General features: G+C 42.6%; 1 protein-coding gene across 20 annotated transcripts in view; it reads left to right on the top strand.

The window, feature by feature from the left end:
• RBMS2 (RNA binding motif single stranded interacting protein 2) overlaps nt 1-18,749 on the top strand; it is a 56,897-nt gene that overhangs the window by 16,566 nt on the left and 21,582 nt on the right. For 17 of the 20 annotated variants that reach the window (XM_036301498.1, XM_036301508.1, XM_036301501.1 and 14 more), the window contains 2 exons: nt 14,176-14,342; nt 18,619-18,677. In XM_036301498.1, coding sequence (XP_036157391.1) covers nt 14,176-14,342; nt 18,619-18,677 — 226 coding nt within the window. Of the gene's footprint in view, nt 1-11,581; nt 11,762-14,175; nt 14,353-18,618; nt 18,678-18,749 lie in introns of those variants that run through there. The other 3 variants (XM_036301509.1, XM_036301513.1, XM_036301514.1) reach the window with 3 other exon arrangements.

Genomic DNA, 18,749 nt, shown 5'->3' with positions numbered 1-18,749 from the left:
GAGAAACATCGATCAGCTGCCTCCTGCACATTTCCCACTGGGGATATGCCCGCAACCCAGGTACATGCCCTTGACCGGAATCGAACCTGGGACCTTTCAGTCCGCAGGCCGACGCTCTATCCACTGAGCCAAACCGGTTTCGGCATGTTGTTCATAATTTTTATCTTTACCTTTTTCTTCTTCCTCTTCTTAAAGGATACCTTTCAGCATTTCATATAATACTGGTTTGGTGGTGATGAACTTCTTTAGCTTTTCCTTATCTGTGAAGCTCTTTATCTGACCTTCAATTCTGAATGATAGCTTTGCTGGATAAAGTAATCTTGGTTGTAGGTTCTTGGTATTCATCACTTTGAATATTTCTTGCCACTCCCTTCTGGCCTGCAAAGTTTCTGTTGAGAAATTAGCTGACAGTCGTATGGGTATTCCCTTGTAGGTAACTGTGTTTCTTTCTCTTGCTGCTTTTAAGATTCTCTCTTTGTCTTTTGCTCTTGGCATTTTAATTATGAAGTGTCTTGGTGTGGTCCTATTTGGATTCCTTTTGTTTGGGGTTCTCTGCGCTTCCTGGACCTGTAAGTCTATTTCTTTCACCAGGTAGGGGAAGTTTTCTGTCATTATTTCTTCAAATAGGTTTTCAATATCTTGCTCTCTCTCATCTTCTGGCACCCCTATAATTCTGATGTTGGTACGCTTGAAGCTGTCCCATAGGCTCCTTACACTATCTTCGTATTTTCGGATTCTTTTTTCATTTTGCTTTTCCGGTTGGGTGTTTTTTGCTTCTTCGCAATTCAAATCTTTGACTTGATTCTTGGGCTCCTCTGGTCTGCTGTTGGGAGTCTGTATAATATTCTTTATTTCAGTCCGTGTATGCTTAATTTCTAGTTGGTTCTTTATCACAACATCGAGGGTCTCATTAGATTTCTTGCAGATCTCATTAAGTTTATCGGCAGATTCTAAAAGATTATTGAAAGACCTTAAAAGTGTGGTTCTGAATTCTATATCCTCCATCAACATTTGTGTCCTGTTTCTTTGTCTCAGCATTTTTTATGCTTTCTTGGTGCACCCCCTAGTGGTCTTTGTGCGCAGTCTTGTTGTAGTTAAGCCTTGATTGTTGTAGGTAATACTGGGGGTGATTTGACCTCCAGGCCAACTGGCTGTGAGAATCAGCTGTGTCTGCAGTGGGAGAACTTTTGTCTTCTAGGGAGGTGCTAATCTAGCCCCTGCCTGAAGCTATCCAGCAAATGGCTCCGTGCAGGGCTTGGGCAGGGCGGGTCGCACGGATCAACAGGGCAGGCAGAGCAAGCAGTTATGGCTGCTCTCAGTCCCGTTCCCAGAGGCTCTGCCTTTCAGAGTCCCAGCAACCACTGCAAACCTCGAAGAGAAAGCTGCCCTCAAGTTCTGACCGATGCCAGACAGTCCCGCTTCTCCCATTTGAGTCTGGGTCCCTAGAGACTCGCCCAGAACTGGAGCTCTGAGCCTGAGCCTCCCTCCCGATTGAAAATGACAACCGCGCCCTCAGCCACCAGCCCGCTCCGCACACCTCCGCACCTTTGTATTTTCCGCACTGCGCCTCCTCTGAGTCTCGTATGCTGTTCTCTTTCCTTCTAGTTGAAGAATTTCCCCTCAGCCAGCCTTCCTGTGGTTCTGGGTGATGTCTGTTCCGTCTTTTAGTTGTATTTTTGAAGTGGTTGTGCGAGGCAGCAATCTCCAGTGTTTACCTATGTCGCCATCTTGGTTCCTCCTATGGCCTCTCTTCTTCAGGCTCCTTTCCTTGCAATTTTCCTGATCTCCAAACCTTGTAGACTCACTCCTTGAGTTTTTCTGTCCACACTTCTCCCTTTATAATTTTATTCAGTCTCGTAACTTTAAATATCATCTATATGTGACAACTCTCAAATTATATTTTCACCCTGGACTGCCCTCCTGCTTCCCAGATTCATATATCTAACATCACAGGTAGCACCACCATATAGATGTTTATTAGACATTTGAAATTTAACATGTTTACAACAGAGCTGCAGCCTGCTTCCTGCCTCTTGGCCCTGCCAAAACTGTCCTCACTGCCTTCTTCATCTCAGTAAATGGTAACTTCATTCTTGCTGGTACTAGGGCCAAAAACCTGGGCTTACCCATAATACTAGTATCTACTTTACTGATACATAGTTAATGATCATAAGGTGAGCAATTACAACTAAAATTACCTATGGAAGACATGATTCCATTCTCGTTATTCTTTTTTGCATAGAAAGAAGTCAACAGTGTCTGTCATCTTAAAAAATAATAAAGAGAAAAGCTGCTTTAATTTCATGTCTCCTGCCAGTTACTGTCCCATTGTTATGATCTTTTTCATGATCAAGCTTCTTTTTGTTTACTCATTACTATCCTTTCTTTATATTTTTCAAAGAGCAAGATTATTTATTTATTTATAATCAACCTTCTTGTAAGAGTAGTTCCTATAGAGTATTTTTTTTTCCAATTCTCACCTGAGGATTTTATGGAGAGAGAGAGAAACATTGATGTGTAAAGGAAACATTGATCAGTTGCCTCTGGTACCCCCCCCCCCCCCACGGCCCAATCAGAGATCAAACCTGCAACCTAGATAAGTTCTCTGACCAGGATTAGAACCTGAAACCTTTTTCTTTTGGTGTGCAGGATGACACTCAACCAACTGAGCCACCCTGCCAGGCTGTATTTGTTTTTTATTTATTTTATTTTATTTTGTATTTATTTTTAATTTTGGTAAAATGTACATTACATAAAATTTACCATTTTTGTCATTTTTACAAAACTTTTTTTAAAAAATATATTTTATTGATTTTTTACAGAGAGGAAGGGAGAGAGATAGAGAGTTAGAAACATCGATGAGAGAGAAACATCAATCAGCTGCCTCCTGCACATCTCCTACTGGCGATATGCCCGCAACCCAGGTACATGCCCTTGACCGGAATCGAACCTGGGACCTTTCAGTCCGCAGGCCGATGCTCTACCCACTGAGCCAAACCGGTTTTGGCTTACAAAACTTTTTTATTGAATTTATTGGGTAATACTGGTTAATAAATTATATAGGTTTCAGATATATAATTCTACTAGAGGCCCAGTGCACAAAAATTTGTGCATTGGCGGGGGAGGGGGGGTGGGAGGGTGTCCCTCAGCCCCACTTGTGCCCTTTCACAGTCTGGGACCCCTCGGGAGATAACCACCTGCTGGCTTAGGCCTGCTCCCTGGGTGGCAGATGGCAGGCTCGATCCCTCGGTGCCTGCCCCACCTACCCAGGTCGTGCACACGGCAGGGCCGATCCGGAGGTTGGGGCGCCGCCCCGGGTCGGGTCGCACACAGGACACCCGGGTGGGCCAGCTGAATGCTGCTGCCCCGCCCAGTCGCCCCTGGTCGGGTCACACACGGACGCCCGCCGCCCCGGGTCGCAGATAGCAAGCCCGATGACGGCAGGGCAGGTGGGATGGCGCTGTCCCGCCCTGCCTGCAGTATGCAAATTAGCCGCCATATTTGTTGGTGGTTAATTTGCATATCACCCTCATTAGCCAATGGGAGGCGTAGGGAAGGTACGGTCAATTACCATGTTTGTCTATTATTAGATAGGATAATATATCATCTGTATATTGTATTGTGTGTTCACCACCCAAATCAAGCCTCCTTTTATCACCATCCCCCCCATACCCTCTTCTACTCCCCCACCCCCTCTTTCCTCTGGTAATAACCATACTGTTGTCTGTGTCTGTGCATTTTGTGTGTGTGTGCTTAATCCCTTCACTTTTCCACCCAGCCCTGCACCCCTCTTCCCTCTGATAGCAGTCAGTCTATTCTCTGTGAGTCTGTTTCTATTTTGTCTGTTAGTTTATTTTGTTCATTAGATTCCACATATAAGTGAATTCATGTGGTACTTATCTTTCTCTGACTGGCTCATTTCACTTAGCGTAATGTTCATTTTCCCCATTTTTAAGTGTACAGTATAGTAGTGTTAAGTACATTTACTTACATTGCTGTGCAACCAATCCCCAGAACTCTTTTCATCTTGCAAAGGCAAATGTCTACATCATTATTAAACAACTCCCTACCCCCCTACCCCCTCCGCCCAGCCTCTGGCAACCACTGTTCTACTTTCTGTCTCTCTGAATTCTCTAAATGCCTCATATAAATGGAATCATAGAGTATTTGTCTTTTTGCAATTAGCTCATTTCATTCAGTATAATGTCCTGAAGGTTCATCCATGTTGGTATATATGTCAGAATTTTCTTCCTTTTTTATTTATTGGTTGATGAGAGAGAGAGAGAGAGAGAGAGAGAGAGAGAGAGAGAGAGAGAGAGAGAGAGAGATTGACCCGCTGTTCTGCCTATCCATGCATTCATTGGTTGATTCTTGTATGTGCCCAGACTGGGGATTGAACCCACAACCTTGGTGCAGCAGATGACGCTCTAACCAACTGAGCTTGCCCAGCCAGGACGAGAATCTCCTTGCTTTTTAAGGCTGAGTAATATTTTGTTGACTGTATTTACCACATTTTGTTGATCCATTCATCTGTGAGGGACACTTGGGCTTCTCCCATCGTCTGGCTATTGTGAATAATGTTGCTATGAACATGGATGTATAAATATCTCTTCAAGACTCTGTTTTCAATTCCCTTGGGTGTATTCCCAGAGGTGGAATTGCTGAATCATATGGTAATCCTATTTTTAATTTTTTGAGGAATCACCATATTTTTTTTCCCATGGCAGCTAAACCAGTTCACATTCCCATCAACAGTGTGCAAGGGTTCTTCTGATTTTTCCACTCCTTGCCAACACTTACCTTCAGTTTTTTTGATAGTAGCTATGCTAATGGTTGTAGTTTTGATTTGCATGTCTCTAATCATTAGTGATGTTGAGCATCTTTTCATGTACTTGTTGGCAGTTTGTATATCTTATTTTGAAAAATGTCTTTTTAAGTCCTTTGCCCATTTTTTAATGAATTGTTGGTTTTTTGTTGTTAAGTTGTTGTTCTTTATCTAGTCTGAATATTAACTTCTTAGAGGATATGTGACTTGTGAATATTTTTTCATTCTGTAAGCTGCTTTTTACTCATGCTTGTGTTCTTTGAAGTATAGTTTTTAATTTTGATGTAGTTTAATTTATCATTTTTTCTTCTGTTGCCTATGTTTTTGGTGTCATATCTAAGAAATTGTCAAATCCAATTTCATGAAGCTTTCCCCCTATGTTTTCTTTCAAGAGTTTTATAGTTTTAGCTTTTATGTTTAGGTCTTTGATCGATTTTTGGTTAATTTTTGTGTACAGTGTAAGGTAAGGGTCCAACTTCATTATTTTTTAATTCTTATTTTTTTATTTTATTAATTTTAGAGAGAAGAAAAGAGAGAGAGAGATTCGCTGCTTTGTTGTTCCATTTATTTATGCATTCATTGGTTGATTCATGAATGTGCTCTGATCAGGGATTGAACCCAAAACCTGGGCATATTGGGACAACGCTCTAACCAACCAGGGTCCAAGTTCATTCTTTTGCCGGTGGATATGCAGTTTTCCCAATTTCATTTGTTGAAAAGACTTTTCCCCCCATCAAATGGGGAAATGAACAACCATAAGCTTTTAGTAGCGTGCTGTCCTAAGTAACACGCTAAACTCTCACCCCCTCCTGCTCCTCCCCGCCTGGGACATGAATCATCCCTTTGTCCAGCACAGTGATGGCGAACCTTCTGAGCTCGGCATGTCAGCATTTTGAAAAACCCTAACTTAACTCTGGTGCCGTGTCACATGTAGAAATTTTTTGATCTTTGCAACCACAGTAAAACAAAGATTTATATTTTTTATATTTATTTTATATATTTAAATGCCATTTAACAAAGAAAAATCAACCAAAAAAATGAGTTCGCGTGACACCTCTGACACGCATGTCATGGGTTCGCCATCACTGGTCTAGCATATCCAGTCCCTTAGTAGGCTTCTTGGTTAGGAGACTGACTGATTTGGTATTGCTGTGCTTGTGTTTAAGTACCCCGTGTTTTACTCAATAATGGCCTAAAAGCACAAGAGTAGTGATGCTGGCCATTTGGATATGCCAGAGAGAAACTGTAAAGTGCTTCCTTTTAGTAAAAAGGTGAAAGTCATCAATTTAATAAGAAAAATTTTAAAAACTGTGTGCTGAAGTTGCCAAGATCCATAGTAGGAACGAATCTTCTGTCTGTGAAATTGTGAGGAAAGAAAAGAAATCTATGCTGGTTTTGCTATGGCACCTCACACTGCAAAAGTTACAGCCATAGTGCATGGTAAGTGCTTAATTAAATTTGTGGGTGGAAGACCCACACAGAAAGTGTGTTCTGATTGCTGGGCCCGTGTTGTGGCAGAAAGCATTGAGCCTCTATGAAGACTTCAGGAAGGGAGCCCTGAAATGAGTGACATTACGCCATCTAATGCAAGTAAGGAATGGTCACACAGGCTTAGGAACAGGTTCGGCTGAAATACATAAAAATTATTAGAGAGAAAGAGAGAGAGAGACAGGCCACATTCACATAACTTCCATTGCCGCATATTGTTATAATTGTTCTATGTTATTGGTTATTGTTGTTAATCTCTTACTGTGCCTAATTTATAAATTAAACTTTGTTATAGGTATGTATGTATGTACAGAAAAAAGCGGAGTATGTGCAGGGTTCGGTACTGTCCATGGGTTTGGGTATCCACTGGGCGTCTTGGAACCTATCTCCCACAGATAAGGGGGGACTACTATATTTTCTATTTTTTAATCTTTTACTTTCTGGGGTGTTTATCTACTATTCCTTCTATGGGTATTTTAAAATATCTGCTATCATATTTTTAATGTCCAAGAACTTTTGTCTCTGTAAGTTCCTTTTTTTGTTTATTTTTTGCTTCATTGATGAAATATTTTTGTTTAAAATTTTTGAGACTTTTAATTATTATTGAGTTTTTCCACTAAGTCACAACCTGTGCTCATTCAAACGGCACCTGTGCAGCCTTTGCTTTAAAAATAACACATTTTAGATTTGAGGTGACCCTGGTCAGCGAGGCTCAGTGGTTGAGCGTTGACCTATGAATCAGGAGGTCACAGTGCAATTCCAGGTCAGGGCACAGGCCCCAGTTGCAGGCTCCATCCCTAGAAGGGGGCGTGCAGGAGGCAGCCAATCCATGATTCTCTCTCATCACTGGTGCTTCTCTCTCTGTCCCTCCCTCTTCCTCTCTGAATCAATAAATACATATATTTGGAGAGAAAAAAAATATTATTGAGTTTTTTCTTCTATTTTATCTCTTTTCCTTTTGAGTTTCTTTGTGGGGAGGGGGGTGGGGGTGTTCTGTTTGTTTTGGTCATTGACTTCAAAGGTTTTCCTTAAATGTCTCATGCGTTTTGGCTGTTTAAGTGGAAGGAATTGACAAAACAGATGGAAGCCCTGCTGGAAAGGGGAACCCTCACTATGGGTGACCAAGCTGTTGCATAGGAACAGACCTGGAAGTCGTCATTCACAGAGCTTTTCTATTGGGCTGGTCAGTTTTCCCAGCGAGAAGTCCTCCAGTCTCCTAGGAGGAGGGAGGTTGGAGAAACGGCTGTGGGTGTTACTTGATCTCCGTGTTTTCAGTTTAGCCCTTGTCCCACTCAGCTGTGTGTAGTGGCTGTAAACCCAGAGTTCCCCGGTGCGGTCTCTGAAGAGTAAACTTGTTTCCCCCTGGAGAGGAGGCAGCAGTAGGGCAGTGGTAGCCTGATTGCATGTCTAACACCCCAGTCTTTTTAGGTACTTGGTGCCTCTAATCCCCCCCCCCCCCCCAGGATAAAGTTATTAAAATTTTTGTTTGTTTTTAAAGGATTTTTAAAAATCTTTATTGTTGAAAGTATTACATATGTCCCCTTTCCCCCCATTGACGCCTTCTATCCCACCTCCGTCCCCCACCTCCCCACCTCCACCGCCCCAGGCCTTCATCACCATATTGTCTGTGTCCATGGGTTGTGCATATACACATATAAGATCTTAGGTTTATCTCTCCTCTCCCTTCCACCAACCTCCCCTTCCCTCTAAGATTCATCAGTCTGTTTCGTGCTTCTATGTCTCTGGATCTATATTATTCAACAGTTTATTTTGTTCTTTAGAGTCCATATATGAGTGAGATCATGTGATTCTTGTTTTCTCTGACTGGCTTATTTTGCTTAGCATAACACTCTCCAGGTCCATCCAAGCTGTTGCAAATGGTAGAATTTACTTCTTCTTCTTTTTTTAAAATATATTTTTATTGATTTCATAGAGGAAGGGAGAGGGAGAGAGACAGAAACATCGATGATGAGAGAGAATCATTGATTGACTGCCTCCTGCACACCCTCTACTGGGGATCAAGTCCACAACCTGAACACGTGCCCTTGGCAGGAATCAATACCAGGACCCTTCAGTCCCCAGGCCAATGCTCTATCCACTGAGCCAAACCAGCTAGGGCTTTACTTCTTTTTTTTTAATGTCTGAATAATAATTATATATATGTATTTAGGTTGTTTCCATGTCTTAGTTACTGTGGCTAATACTGCAGTGAACATGGGAGTACAGATACCTCTTAAGATAGTGGTTCCGTCTCCTTAGGATATATACCCAGAAGTGGGATTGCTGGAACTGTGAAGTTCTATTTTTAATTTTTTGAGGAAGCTCCATACTGTTTTTTAAAAATTTATTTATTTTTGTGGATGTGGATGTGGATGTGGATGTGTGTGTGGGTGTGTGGGTGCAGACTGTTTTTAATTCTACATTCCCACCAATAGTGCTTCAGGATTCCCTTTTCTTCACATCTGTGCCAGCATTTGTTATTTCTTCTTTGTTTGTTTTTGTTTGTTTGTTTTTTAAATAAGTCATTCTAACAGGAGCTGGGGATCAAACCTGCAACCCAGGTACATGCCCTTGACTAGGACTTGAACCCGAGATGCGTTGGTGTGTGGGCTGATGCTCTAGCCACTGAGAACACCAGTTTGAGCACAAAGGAAAAGTTTCTGACAGAAATTAAAGGTGCTACTTCAGGGAACACATGAGTGATGAGAAAGAGAAACAGCCTTATCGCTCATATGGAGAAAGTTGTCGTGGTCTGGATAGAAGGCCACACCAGCCACAGCACTCAAGCCAAAGCCTAATCCTGAGCAAGGCCCTCGCTTTCTTCAATACTATGAAGGCTGAGAGAGGTGAGAGCTGCAGGAGGAAAGTTTGAAGATAGAAGTTGGTTTATGAGATTTGAGGAAAGTAGCCGTCTCCGTACAACAGTGCAAGGCACAGCTCTGGTTGAGTGTCCCATGCACCGAGAAGAGAAGTCTCCAATTTGATTCCAGGTCAGGGCACTGCCCAGGCTGGGGGTCTCCATTCCCAATAGGGGGCATACAGGGGACAGCCAATCAATGATGCTCCTCTCTCATTGATGTTTCTCTCTCTCTCTCTCCCTTCCCCTCTCTCTACAATTAATAAAACCATATATATATATATGTATAATTTTTAAAGTACAAGGTGCAGCAGCAAGTGCTGATGTAGACGCTGCAGCAAGTTATCCAGAAGGTCTAGCTGAGATCATTAATAAAGGCATCTACAGTAAATAACAGATTTTCAATGTAGGCAAAACAGCCTTGTACTGGAAGAAGATGCTATTTAGGACTTTCATAGCTAGAGAGAAGCCATTGCCTTTCAAAGCTTCAAAGGGCAGGCTGACTCTCTTATTAGGGGCTAATGTAGCTGGTGATTTTAAATTGAAGCCAATGATCATTTACCATTCCCCAAATCCTAGAGCCCTTAAGTAGATTTATACCAAAGGTACTTGGCCTGTGCCTTATCAGTGGAACAATCAAGTCTGGATGACAGTTTATCTGGTTACAACATGGTTTATTAAATATTTTAGCCTGTTATTGAGACCTACTGCTCAGAAAAAAAAGATTCTTTTAAAAATATTACTGTTCATTGACAATGCACCTGGACACCCAAGAGCTCTGATGGAGATGTACAAAGAGATTAAAGTATTCATGGAACACAACATTCATGAGTCAAGGAGTTGCCGGGAGCCGGTCCATGCTTGCTGTTTCAAGGGACCTGGCATATATGGCATACTGTTCTTAATATGTTTGCTCACCTTCTTGGAACTATGTGTTTTAACCAAGGTCTCTGAGAAAGGTTGTTTCCCCAGGTAGGGATTTTCCCCTGAAGTTAGGGAGGGACTAAAACCTCTTAACTAAGTGCCAGGTGGGTAATTAATCACTTTAGCTACGAACAATCATGCTTAAGCTACATAATCTTTACTTCCTGGAGTGGAGATAAGAAACGCCCTAACCTTTGTAATAGAGATTGATGGGATTGGAATCAACTGGTATAAATACAGATGTAAGAACACAGAACCAAGAGAGACAGAACCTAGGCACAGAACCTACACAGAACGTTCTCTAGAGACAGAAGAACTTCGCTGGAGAGAACATGGCAAAAGATCCTGGACAGAAACTGACCTCAGAACTTAGAGACAGAACCTAGCGAGAGAACATGGCAAAAGATCCTGGACTGAACCTGACTACAGAAATTGGCAAGAGAACCTGACTAGAACCTGGTGACTGAACCTGGCTGGAGAACCTGGACAGAACCTGGCTGGAGAACCTAGCGAGGGAACTTGGCTACAGAACCTGGCTGGAGAACCTGGAGAACCTGGCTGGAGAACCTAGCAAGACAACATGGACACAGAACCTGGCTGGAGATCCTAACCAGAACCTCTCTGGAGATCCAGACCAGAACTTGGCTGGAGATCCTGGCTGGAGATCCTGGCTAGGCTGCTGATCAACTGAACACTGTCTCCGTGTCCTTCCTTCTTCGCCGACTCCGTCCACACCTTTGGGGACCCCTGGACCTCCTGGGGTTGGACCCCGGCATCTGGCAGCCGAACAGGGACCCCTAGGTAAGCCCCACTCTCGGGACGGATAGGACTCCACCGTAGGAAGAGGGTGGATAGTCTTCGCCGACTCCGTCCACACCTTTGGGGACCCCTGGACCTCCTGGGGTTGGACCCCGGCAAGGAGTAATTTTGATTTTCAAGTCATTATTTAAGAAACAAATTTCAGCCCTAACCGGTTTGGCTCAGTGGATAGAGCGTCGGCATGCAGACTGAAGGGTCCCAGGTTCGATTCCAGTCAAGGGCATGTACCTTGGTTGTGGGCACATTCCCAGTAGGGGGTGTGCAGGAGGCAGCTGATCGATGTTTCGCTCTCATCGATGTTTCTAACTCTCTACCCCTCTCCCTTCCTCTCTGTAAAAAATCAATAAAAAATATATTTTGAAAAGAAAAAAAGAAACAAATTTCAGGCCTGGCTACTGTGGCTCAGTTGGTTAAGCATCATCCCGTGCACCGAAAGGTTGCCAGTTTGATTCCATCAGGGCACATGCCCAGGTTGAGGTTTTGGTCCGGGTCCGGGTGGTGGGTACGGGAGGCAACTTATCGATGTTTCTCTCTCACATCAATGTTTCTCTCTCTCTCCCTCTCCTTCTCCCTTCCTCTCTAAAAAAAAAAAAAATCTATTGAAAAAAGTGAAACACATTTCATTAGTCTATAGCTGCCATTGTTAGTGGTGAATCCTCTGATGGATCTGGGCAAAGTAAATTGAAAACCTTCTGGAAAGGATTCACCATGTTGTATGCCATTCAGAACATTTGCGATCTATGGGACGAGTCAAAATATCAACATTAACAGGAGTTCGGAAGAAGTTGATTCCAACACTCGTGATGACTTTGAGGGGTTCAGGACCTCAGTGGAGGAAGTAACTGCAGGTATGGTGGGAAAAGAAAGAGCCAGAAAATTAGTAGCCAGAAGATAGGACTGAATTGCTGCAATCTCGTGATGAGACAAATGAGGAGTTACTTCTTACGGATGAGCAAAGAAAGTGGTATTTTGAGATGGGATCTACTCCTGGTGAAGATGCTGGGAAGATGGTTGAAATGACAACAAAGGATTTAGAATATTCTATAAGCTCAGTTGCTAATGCAGGGGCAGGGTTTGAGAGGATTGACCCCCATTTTGAAAGAAGTTCTACTGTGGTTAATACGCTATCCAACAGCATCACCTGGTGTAGAGAAACCATTTGTGAAAGGAACAGTCAGTCAGCGTGGCCAACTTCACTGTTCCTTATTTTAAGAAATTGGCACAGCCACCCCAGCCTTCAGCAGCCACCACGCTGGTCAGCCAGCAGCCATAACACTGAGGCAAGACCCTCCGCCAGCAAAAAGATTATGACTCCTTGAGGGTTCAGATGAAGCTTAGCATTTTTTAGCAATAAAGTATTTTCTCATTAAGGTATGTACAGTACATATTTTTTTAGACATAATGCTATTCCACACTTAATAAACGAGAGTATAGTGAAAACATTTGTTTATATGCACTGGGAAACCAAAAACTGTGCAACTTGCGTTATTGTAATACTCGCTTTATTGTGGTGGCTTAGAACCGAACGAACCTGCAGTATCTCCAAGGCATGCCTGTCCTGATAAAGGTGGGGAAATACCTGCTTTAACATATTTTAGCCTGAGTAAAGATTTTTTTTAAATGTTTTTATAGATTTTTAGAGAGAGAGGAAGGGAGAGAGAGATAGAAACATCAATGAGAGAGAAACATCAACATCGATCCGCTACCTCCTGCACACACCACCCCCCCAAAGCTGGAAATAGAACCCGCAACCCACAACCCCAGGCATGCGCCCTGACCAGAAATCAGAGATTTCTTGGTTCGTGGGTCGATGCTCAATCACTGATCCACACTGGCGGGCAAGATTTTAATTTTGAAGTTTGCTAAAGGTCAGAGGCATGAAATATAAAAGGCATATTTTACATTAATTAAGATTCTTTGGGGGAAGATTTTCCTCTTTGATATTTATGGTTTTCTTTTCTTCTGTTACTAATCCAATCCCTCACTACCACCATCACCACCAAAACAAGAGAGAAAAAGAGAAAGAGAGAGAGAAGGGATGGAACTAGCATTTTAAAATAATTCCTAATAGATTTATTCTATCAAGTGCTTTAAGCCAGTGAAGAACTGGAATCTTAGTGTGATGTAGTAAAATGTACTATATTATAGGTAATTATGCAGATTTAGAGTTTTATTAAACACAGAGCATAAGGATCTAAAATATGCCATGAAGGAATGGATCCATGTTCCAGCCAGCCTGGTATTTCATCTCTAATAGAAGAACCTAAAAATGTTTAGCAGAGTCTGGTTCCATCTTGTATCACTAGTGAAAGATGAGAGGTGTTTCACCCCCATCCTAGATTGCTTGACCATAATGTATCTATTATTCATTTATTTAAACTTTTAAAACTTGTAGATAACTTAGAATTGACTAAACCCCTAATATCATTATAAAAATTTCATTTTTTACTACCCGATATGGTAATTAGTATTTTATTTGTCCAAATTTACAATAATTTTCAAGCTCTTGCATGTATTTTGCAGTTCTTATTCTACAGTTTTATGAATAATCTTGTTCATAAAAACATTCAACTTATTTTTACTTCGTGATTTGACAAGTTTTTATTATTTCCTCTTTATCATTTTTTAACGGAACCTCGATTTTATTAGTCTTGTCTAAATGATACGGTTCACTGAAGAGGCACACACTGTGTTCTCTAGCATCTGTGTGCTAAAAACATTTCACTATAACAAAGTGCCTTTTTTCAAACCTTAACAAGCTTATTTTGGCCCCTCATTATTCCTGAAAAATAGGTAAGACAATTATGTACTTATTTATTCTATGGCAGACAGGAATTCCTTTACTATTTTTTTAAACTCTCCTATCAAGTTCATTGCTATTAAAGTTTGAAATCATTCTTTCTTTCTTTTTGGGGGGGCTTTATTTAATACACACACACACACACACACACACACACACACACACATATATATTTCAGAGAGGAAGGGAAAGGGAGAGAGAGAAAGAAACATCAATGATGATAGAGGATCATCAATCCATTGCCTCCTGCATGCCTCCTACTGGGGATCGAGCCCGAAACCCAGGCATGTGCCCTTGACCAGAATCAAACCCAGGACCCTTCAGTCCGCAGGCCGATGCTCTATCCACTGAGCCAAACCAGCCAGGGCAAAATCATTCTTTCCAAGGTGCCAGGATCTTCCTCACTCTCCGACATCTACATGTGTAATCCTTTGACCTTCTGTTCCTTATGTCTCCTTGCAGCCATATGTGTCGTTGTCTCAGCAGATGGCACCACCTAGTCCAAGCAACAGCACACCTAACAGCAGCAGCGGGAGCAGTGGAAATGACCAGCTGAGCAAAACCAACCTCTACATCCGGGGTTTGCAGCCAGGCACTACTGACCAGGACCTTGTCAAGTTGTGTCAGTCGTAAGTTGGGGTATGTGTGGGTAGGCTTCCAGGGACAGTATAGATTGGGTGATACTGGCTTGTTGCCAGATACTCTTATCCTGAAATACCATATTATTTTGCTTCTACTCCATAGTCATAAGGTTTCTCAGCAGCCCCTCTTAAAGAAATTCTACCTGCTACTAATATATAAAACCTTTTGTTTCTCTGAGGAAAGCCAGGATAAGGCTGGCCTTTAAAGCCTAGTGTATGGCTTTGTTTCTAACAAGTATCTAGAATTAATGGTCTTCGTGGAAAGATTCCTATCCTTACACCTTGAATAGAAATATTCAGCATCTCCAAAGGCAGTGAGGGATAGAAGCAAGTGGGACTAGTCAATTGAATTATGTACTTAGAAGAGTTTCTGCTGTTAGAGATATACCCAGTGAACCAGAGAAGCCCTCAGATTAGCGGGTAAAGAAGAAGTTGAAGAAAGAGGTGGTTACGTTGCATCTTCCCTCTAAAGACATTTGGGGTTCTTCGGAGTAGACTCGAGTCAGAAGGTGGAGATAACTATTATGGAATTAGCCCAGTTAAGAATCCTGGGAAAACTGCAAGTGTGTCGAAATGCCAGTTCATTTCCTTTAGGCAGAAAAAGTATATGTTTCAAATAATCTAGAGGAAAAGTTGGGGGATGGAATGGAAACATCACTGGGGAGAAGGAAAACTGAATTTTGGTAAGTGGATGGTCGAAGGAGAAAAATTGGAACCGTCGATTATGTAAATTTACCATTTTTAAAAACTTCGTTTTGAAGTATAATAAGTGCACGGAAAAATGCACAAATCGTAAGTGTATTTACAACAGTGAGTTTTTACAAGGTGAACACAGCCTTATTGTTACCAGATCGAGAAACAGAACACCGCCACCTCTTCAGAAGCCCGTCTCTCAGTTACTATCGCTTTCCCATCCCAGAGGTTGTCCACTTCCACATGAGCAGTGCTGCTCGGAGCTTGTGCGTGTCTTTGGTGCACGTGTGCACACAGTCATGTTGTGTCTATACCGACGAGTAAAATTGCTGACTCAGAGGATGTGCATTTGTTCAGCTTCTGTTGATATTGCTGGACAATGTTCTGAAGGGGTCACAGTAATTCGAACTCCCACAACGGCGCATGTAAGTTCCAGGGCTCCACGTCCTAGAGAAGCAGAACTCTGCCTGCAAAATATAGTTGTGAGAGGCAGCCTATGCACTCCATAAATCGCTGACTCTTCTGATGTGGTTTGCAAATCATATGGATGTTTTTATTAGCACCAGGCTACACAAACTCAACTCTAAAGGCTAGATGTATGTATAACACGGGTTCCTTTAACGCAACTTACCTTGCTAGGAAGGTATTTCCATGGCACTGAGTCTAGGACTAGTAATGTTTCGGGGGAATAGAAATTGGCAGAAATGTTGGTTCATGAGGGAAAAGAATACTTATCAGTCTAATTCCTTCATTCCGCACCTGTGTTTCTTGTCCTAGATATATTGTGCTACAGAAATCTTCTCATGCCACATGACAGGGAAAAAACTCAGTTTTTCCCAGCAGTTGCCTTGCCGTCTGCTGTGTCTGAAGGGATGAACATAGTCGGGGTCAGCATGTAGGATGGAAGTGAGGAGTCCAAAAGGGGACTATGGAGAGGTGGCAGCGAGGCAGGGAAAGCATGGGTGCCAGGTGACTTATGATGAAAGGGAGGCAGTAGACCCCTCAGGGACGCGTTGAGCTGGGAGTTAAACCTTTCTAGGAAGGGTGTTTCCTATGCGTAGAAGGACGTCCTGCCTTTGTCCCAGTTGGTCTCTCTCCGGGTTGCAGGGGAAGTACAAGTGGCTGGATCCTAAGCCCTGGTGGGTGGGGAGGAGAGGCGTGGAGTCTGGGACTGGAGCTCGCAGTTCTCTTGGAGGGGCTCCGTCTGAGGGGGAGGCGGCAGGAGCGGCTCAGCGGCCGCCAGCTGCCTGGAAATTCTGAGCTCAGTCTCAGGCTGCTCAGACCACAGCAAGCTCCACCCTGGGGCCTCCGCAGGGATAGCAGCGTGCGTGTCCTCTTCCTTTGCCTAAATTTGGGAAAGAATCCAAGGATGTCGCCCTGAAGGGCTAGGATCACCCCTCCTCCCCCCATTTTAATGTGTTCTTTTCCCGGCCTCCAGGGCATGGCTTAGCTTATTCTTTCTAATCCAGTGGTTCGAAGAAGCCCCACTAAAAAAGTCAGTGAGAGGTCCCCAAGGAGCGAAACACATACATCAACCATCCCACAAGCTTTAGGGATGAGAAGAGCGGTAGGAAAAATGCTTCTTAGAGATATTGGTCTTAAAGTCAGTCCCTGCTACGTGGTTTCGGCTAAATCTTGTAACTTTGTTAGTGTTATCTGTTCTCTCTAATATGTTCACCCTCCTGGAGTGGAGTGGAGAGAATTTTTCTAGTGGAACGCTGCTCATATAATCCCTGACTTGTGACACCCCACTCTGCTGCCAACGTATGCTCTTTCAACATGTTGAAAACATGACTGTCATACAAATATAGGTGAACACATGCCAAAGATTTATTCCACTCATTGGTGAGGGAACCAGCAGGAAGGTAAAATGAGTTCAAAAAGCATTTGAGGGACTGAGTATTTATAGGTACGGAAAAGAGAATGTTGAAATAAGATTGCTGGGTTACATACAAAACTGGTTCATATTCCAAAGAACAATAAAACAGTAACCTTTGGGACTTTCTTTTCTACTGGACAGAAATTATTTGCGTTTCTACTGGATAAAAATCAACGGGTTAGTATGTATCTTCACTAAGCCTGGGCCCTAATCAGTAGTAAATAGTAAATGAAACAACTCGCTAGATAATAAAACATACCTTGAGTGGGCCTTTATTTTTTTTATTTATTTATTTTAAAATATATATATTTTTATTGATTTCAGAGAGGGAGGGAGAGGGAGAGAGAGAGATAGAAACATCAGTGATGAGAGAGAATCATTGATTGGCTGCTTCCTGCACACCCCTCCACTGGAAAGTGAGCCCGCAAAACTGGGCATGTGCCCTGATTGGGAATCAAATCTGTGGTTTCCGGTTCATAGGTTGATGCTCAGCCACAGAGCCCCGTGCTGGCTGGGCTTGAGTGGGCCTTTTAGACAATATTCCAGAATGATGTTGAAAGGATATGCAATCATCGTTTTGCCTTGTCATCAAGTTTTGGATAATTTTCCTTCCTTTATTTTTTTGTGTTTTTTGTTTTGTTTTGTTAATCCTCACCTGAGGATATTTTTCTATTGATTGTTAGAAAGAGTGGAAGGGAGAGAGAGAGACAGAGAGAGAGAGAGAAACAACAATGTGAGAGAGACACATCGATTGGTTGCCTTTGCACATACCCCGACCAGGGCTGGGGAACAAGCCTGCAACCAAGGTACATGCCCTTGACCAGAATCAAACCCAGGGACCCTTCAGTCCATAAACCGACGCTCTTTCCACTGAGCCAAACTGGCTAGGGCTGGATAATTTTCTTACCTGGTTGTGTGCCCACTCCCCTCCTAACACACTCAAATCTTGACGATGAGAAATAGAAGTTTTAGAATACAGTAAAGCAGGAGAGCCATTTGCAGTAGATTAAAGCTGAGGTCACTTGAATATAATAACAGTGATAACAGTTAAGAGTGTTTACACGTTTACCATGTGGTAGACACTCGTGCTTTATATTTATGAACTCATTTCCTGTTCCCAGCAATCCGATTCCTGTCTTACAGATGGTGAGACTGAGGCACGGAAAGGTTAAATGACTTGTCCAAGATCACACATAGCTACAAAGAGGCAGAACCAGGATTTGAACACAAGAAATTTGGTTCAGGTTGACCTTCAATCAGTAGAGGGATAGGGAACTGGGTGTCAGAGAAGATAAATGTTTATAGGTTTTTCATAGGAGGAATGGTGTTTGCCCAAAAGAAGATAAGTAACATCAAGGGTTGCTTTTAGTCCTTCAGGAATTCCTGCCAAACTTCTCTCCTGAAAAGACACTAATCTCTTCCTAACTAGTGTCTGAATCTTAGTTGGAGAAGAAGAGAGAAGCGTGTTGAACTACAGTTGCCTTACTTCTTGTGGGGAGCTTTGGGAATTAGGTTTACATGATAAGTCTAACATTTTAAATTCATCTTCTCTTTTCCTGTTATTAAGGTTTGGGTAGGATCAGTGTCGTAGTGGAAGTGGAGAAAGGACTGGGTTCATCCAGATGCCTCATTCTCTGTCCTTTCCTACACACCTGCCCCCAGATGATCACTTTGTGTTTTCTTCTCCCTTAGATATGGCAAGATTGTCTCCACTAAGGCCATATTGGACAAGACCACAAACAAATGCAAAGGTAAGAAAAGAGCTGTCCTGGTAATGGAGGGCAGCTGTGCGTGAGCCCATCCCTTGTCCCTGCCCTTTACTG

Source organism: Myotis myotis, unplaced genomic scaffold (genome assembly GCF_014108235.1).
Source record: "Myotis myotis isolate mMyoMyo1 unplaced genomic scaffold, mMyoMyo1.p scaffold_m19_p_3, whole genome shotgun sequence".
Taxonomy (NCBI): domain Eukaryota; kingdom Metazoa; phylum Chordata; class Mammalia; order Chiroptera; family Vespertilionidae; genus Myotis; species Myotis myotis.
Note: the sequence above shows the minus strand (reverse complement) of the source record. Positions and strands in the feature narration are given on the sequence as shown.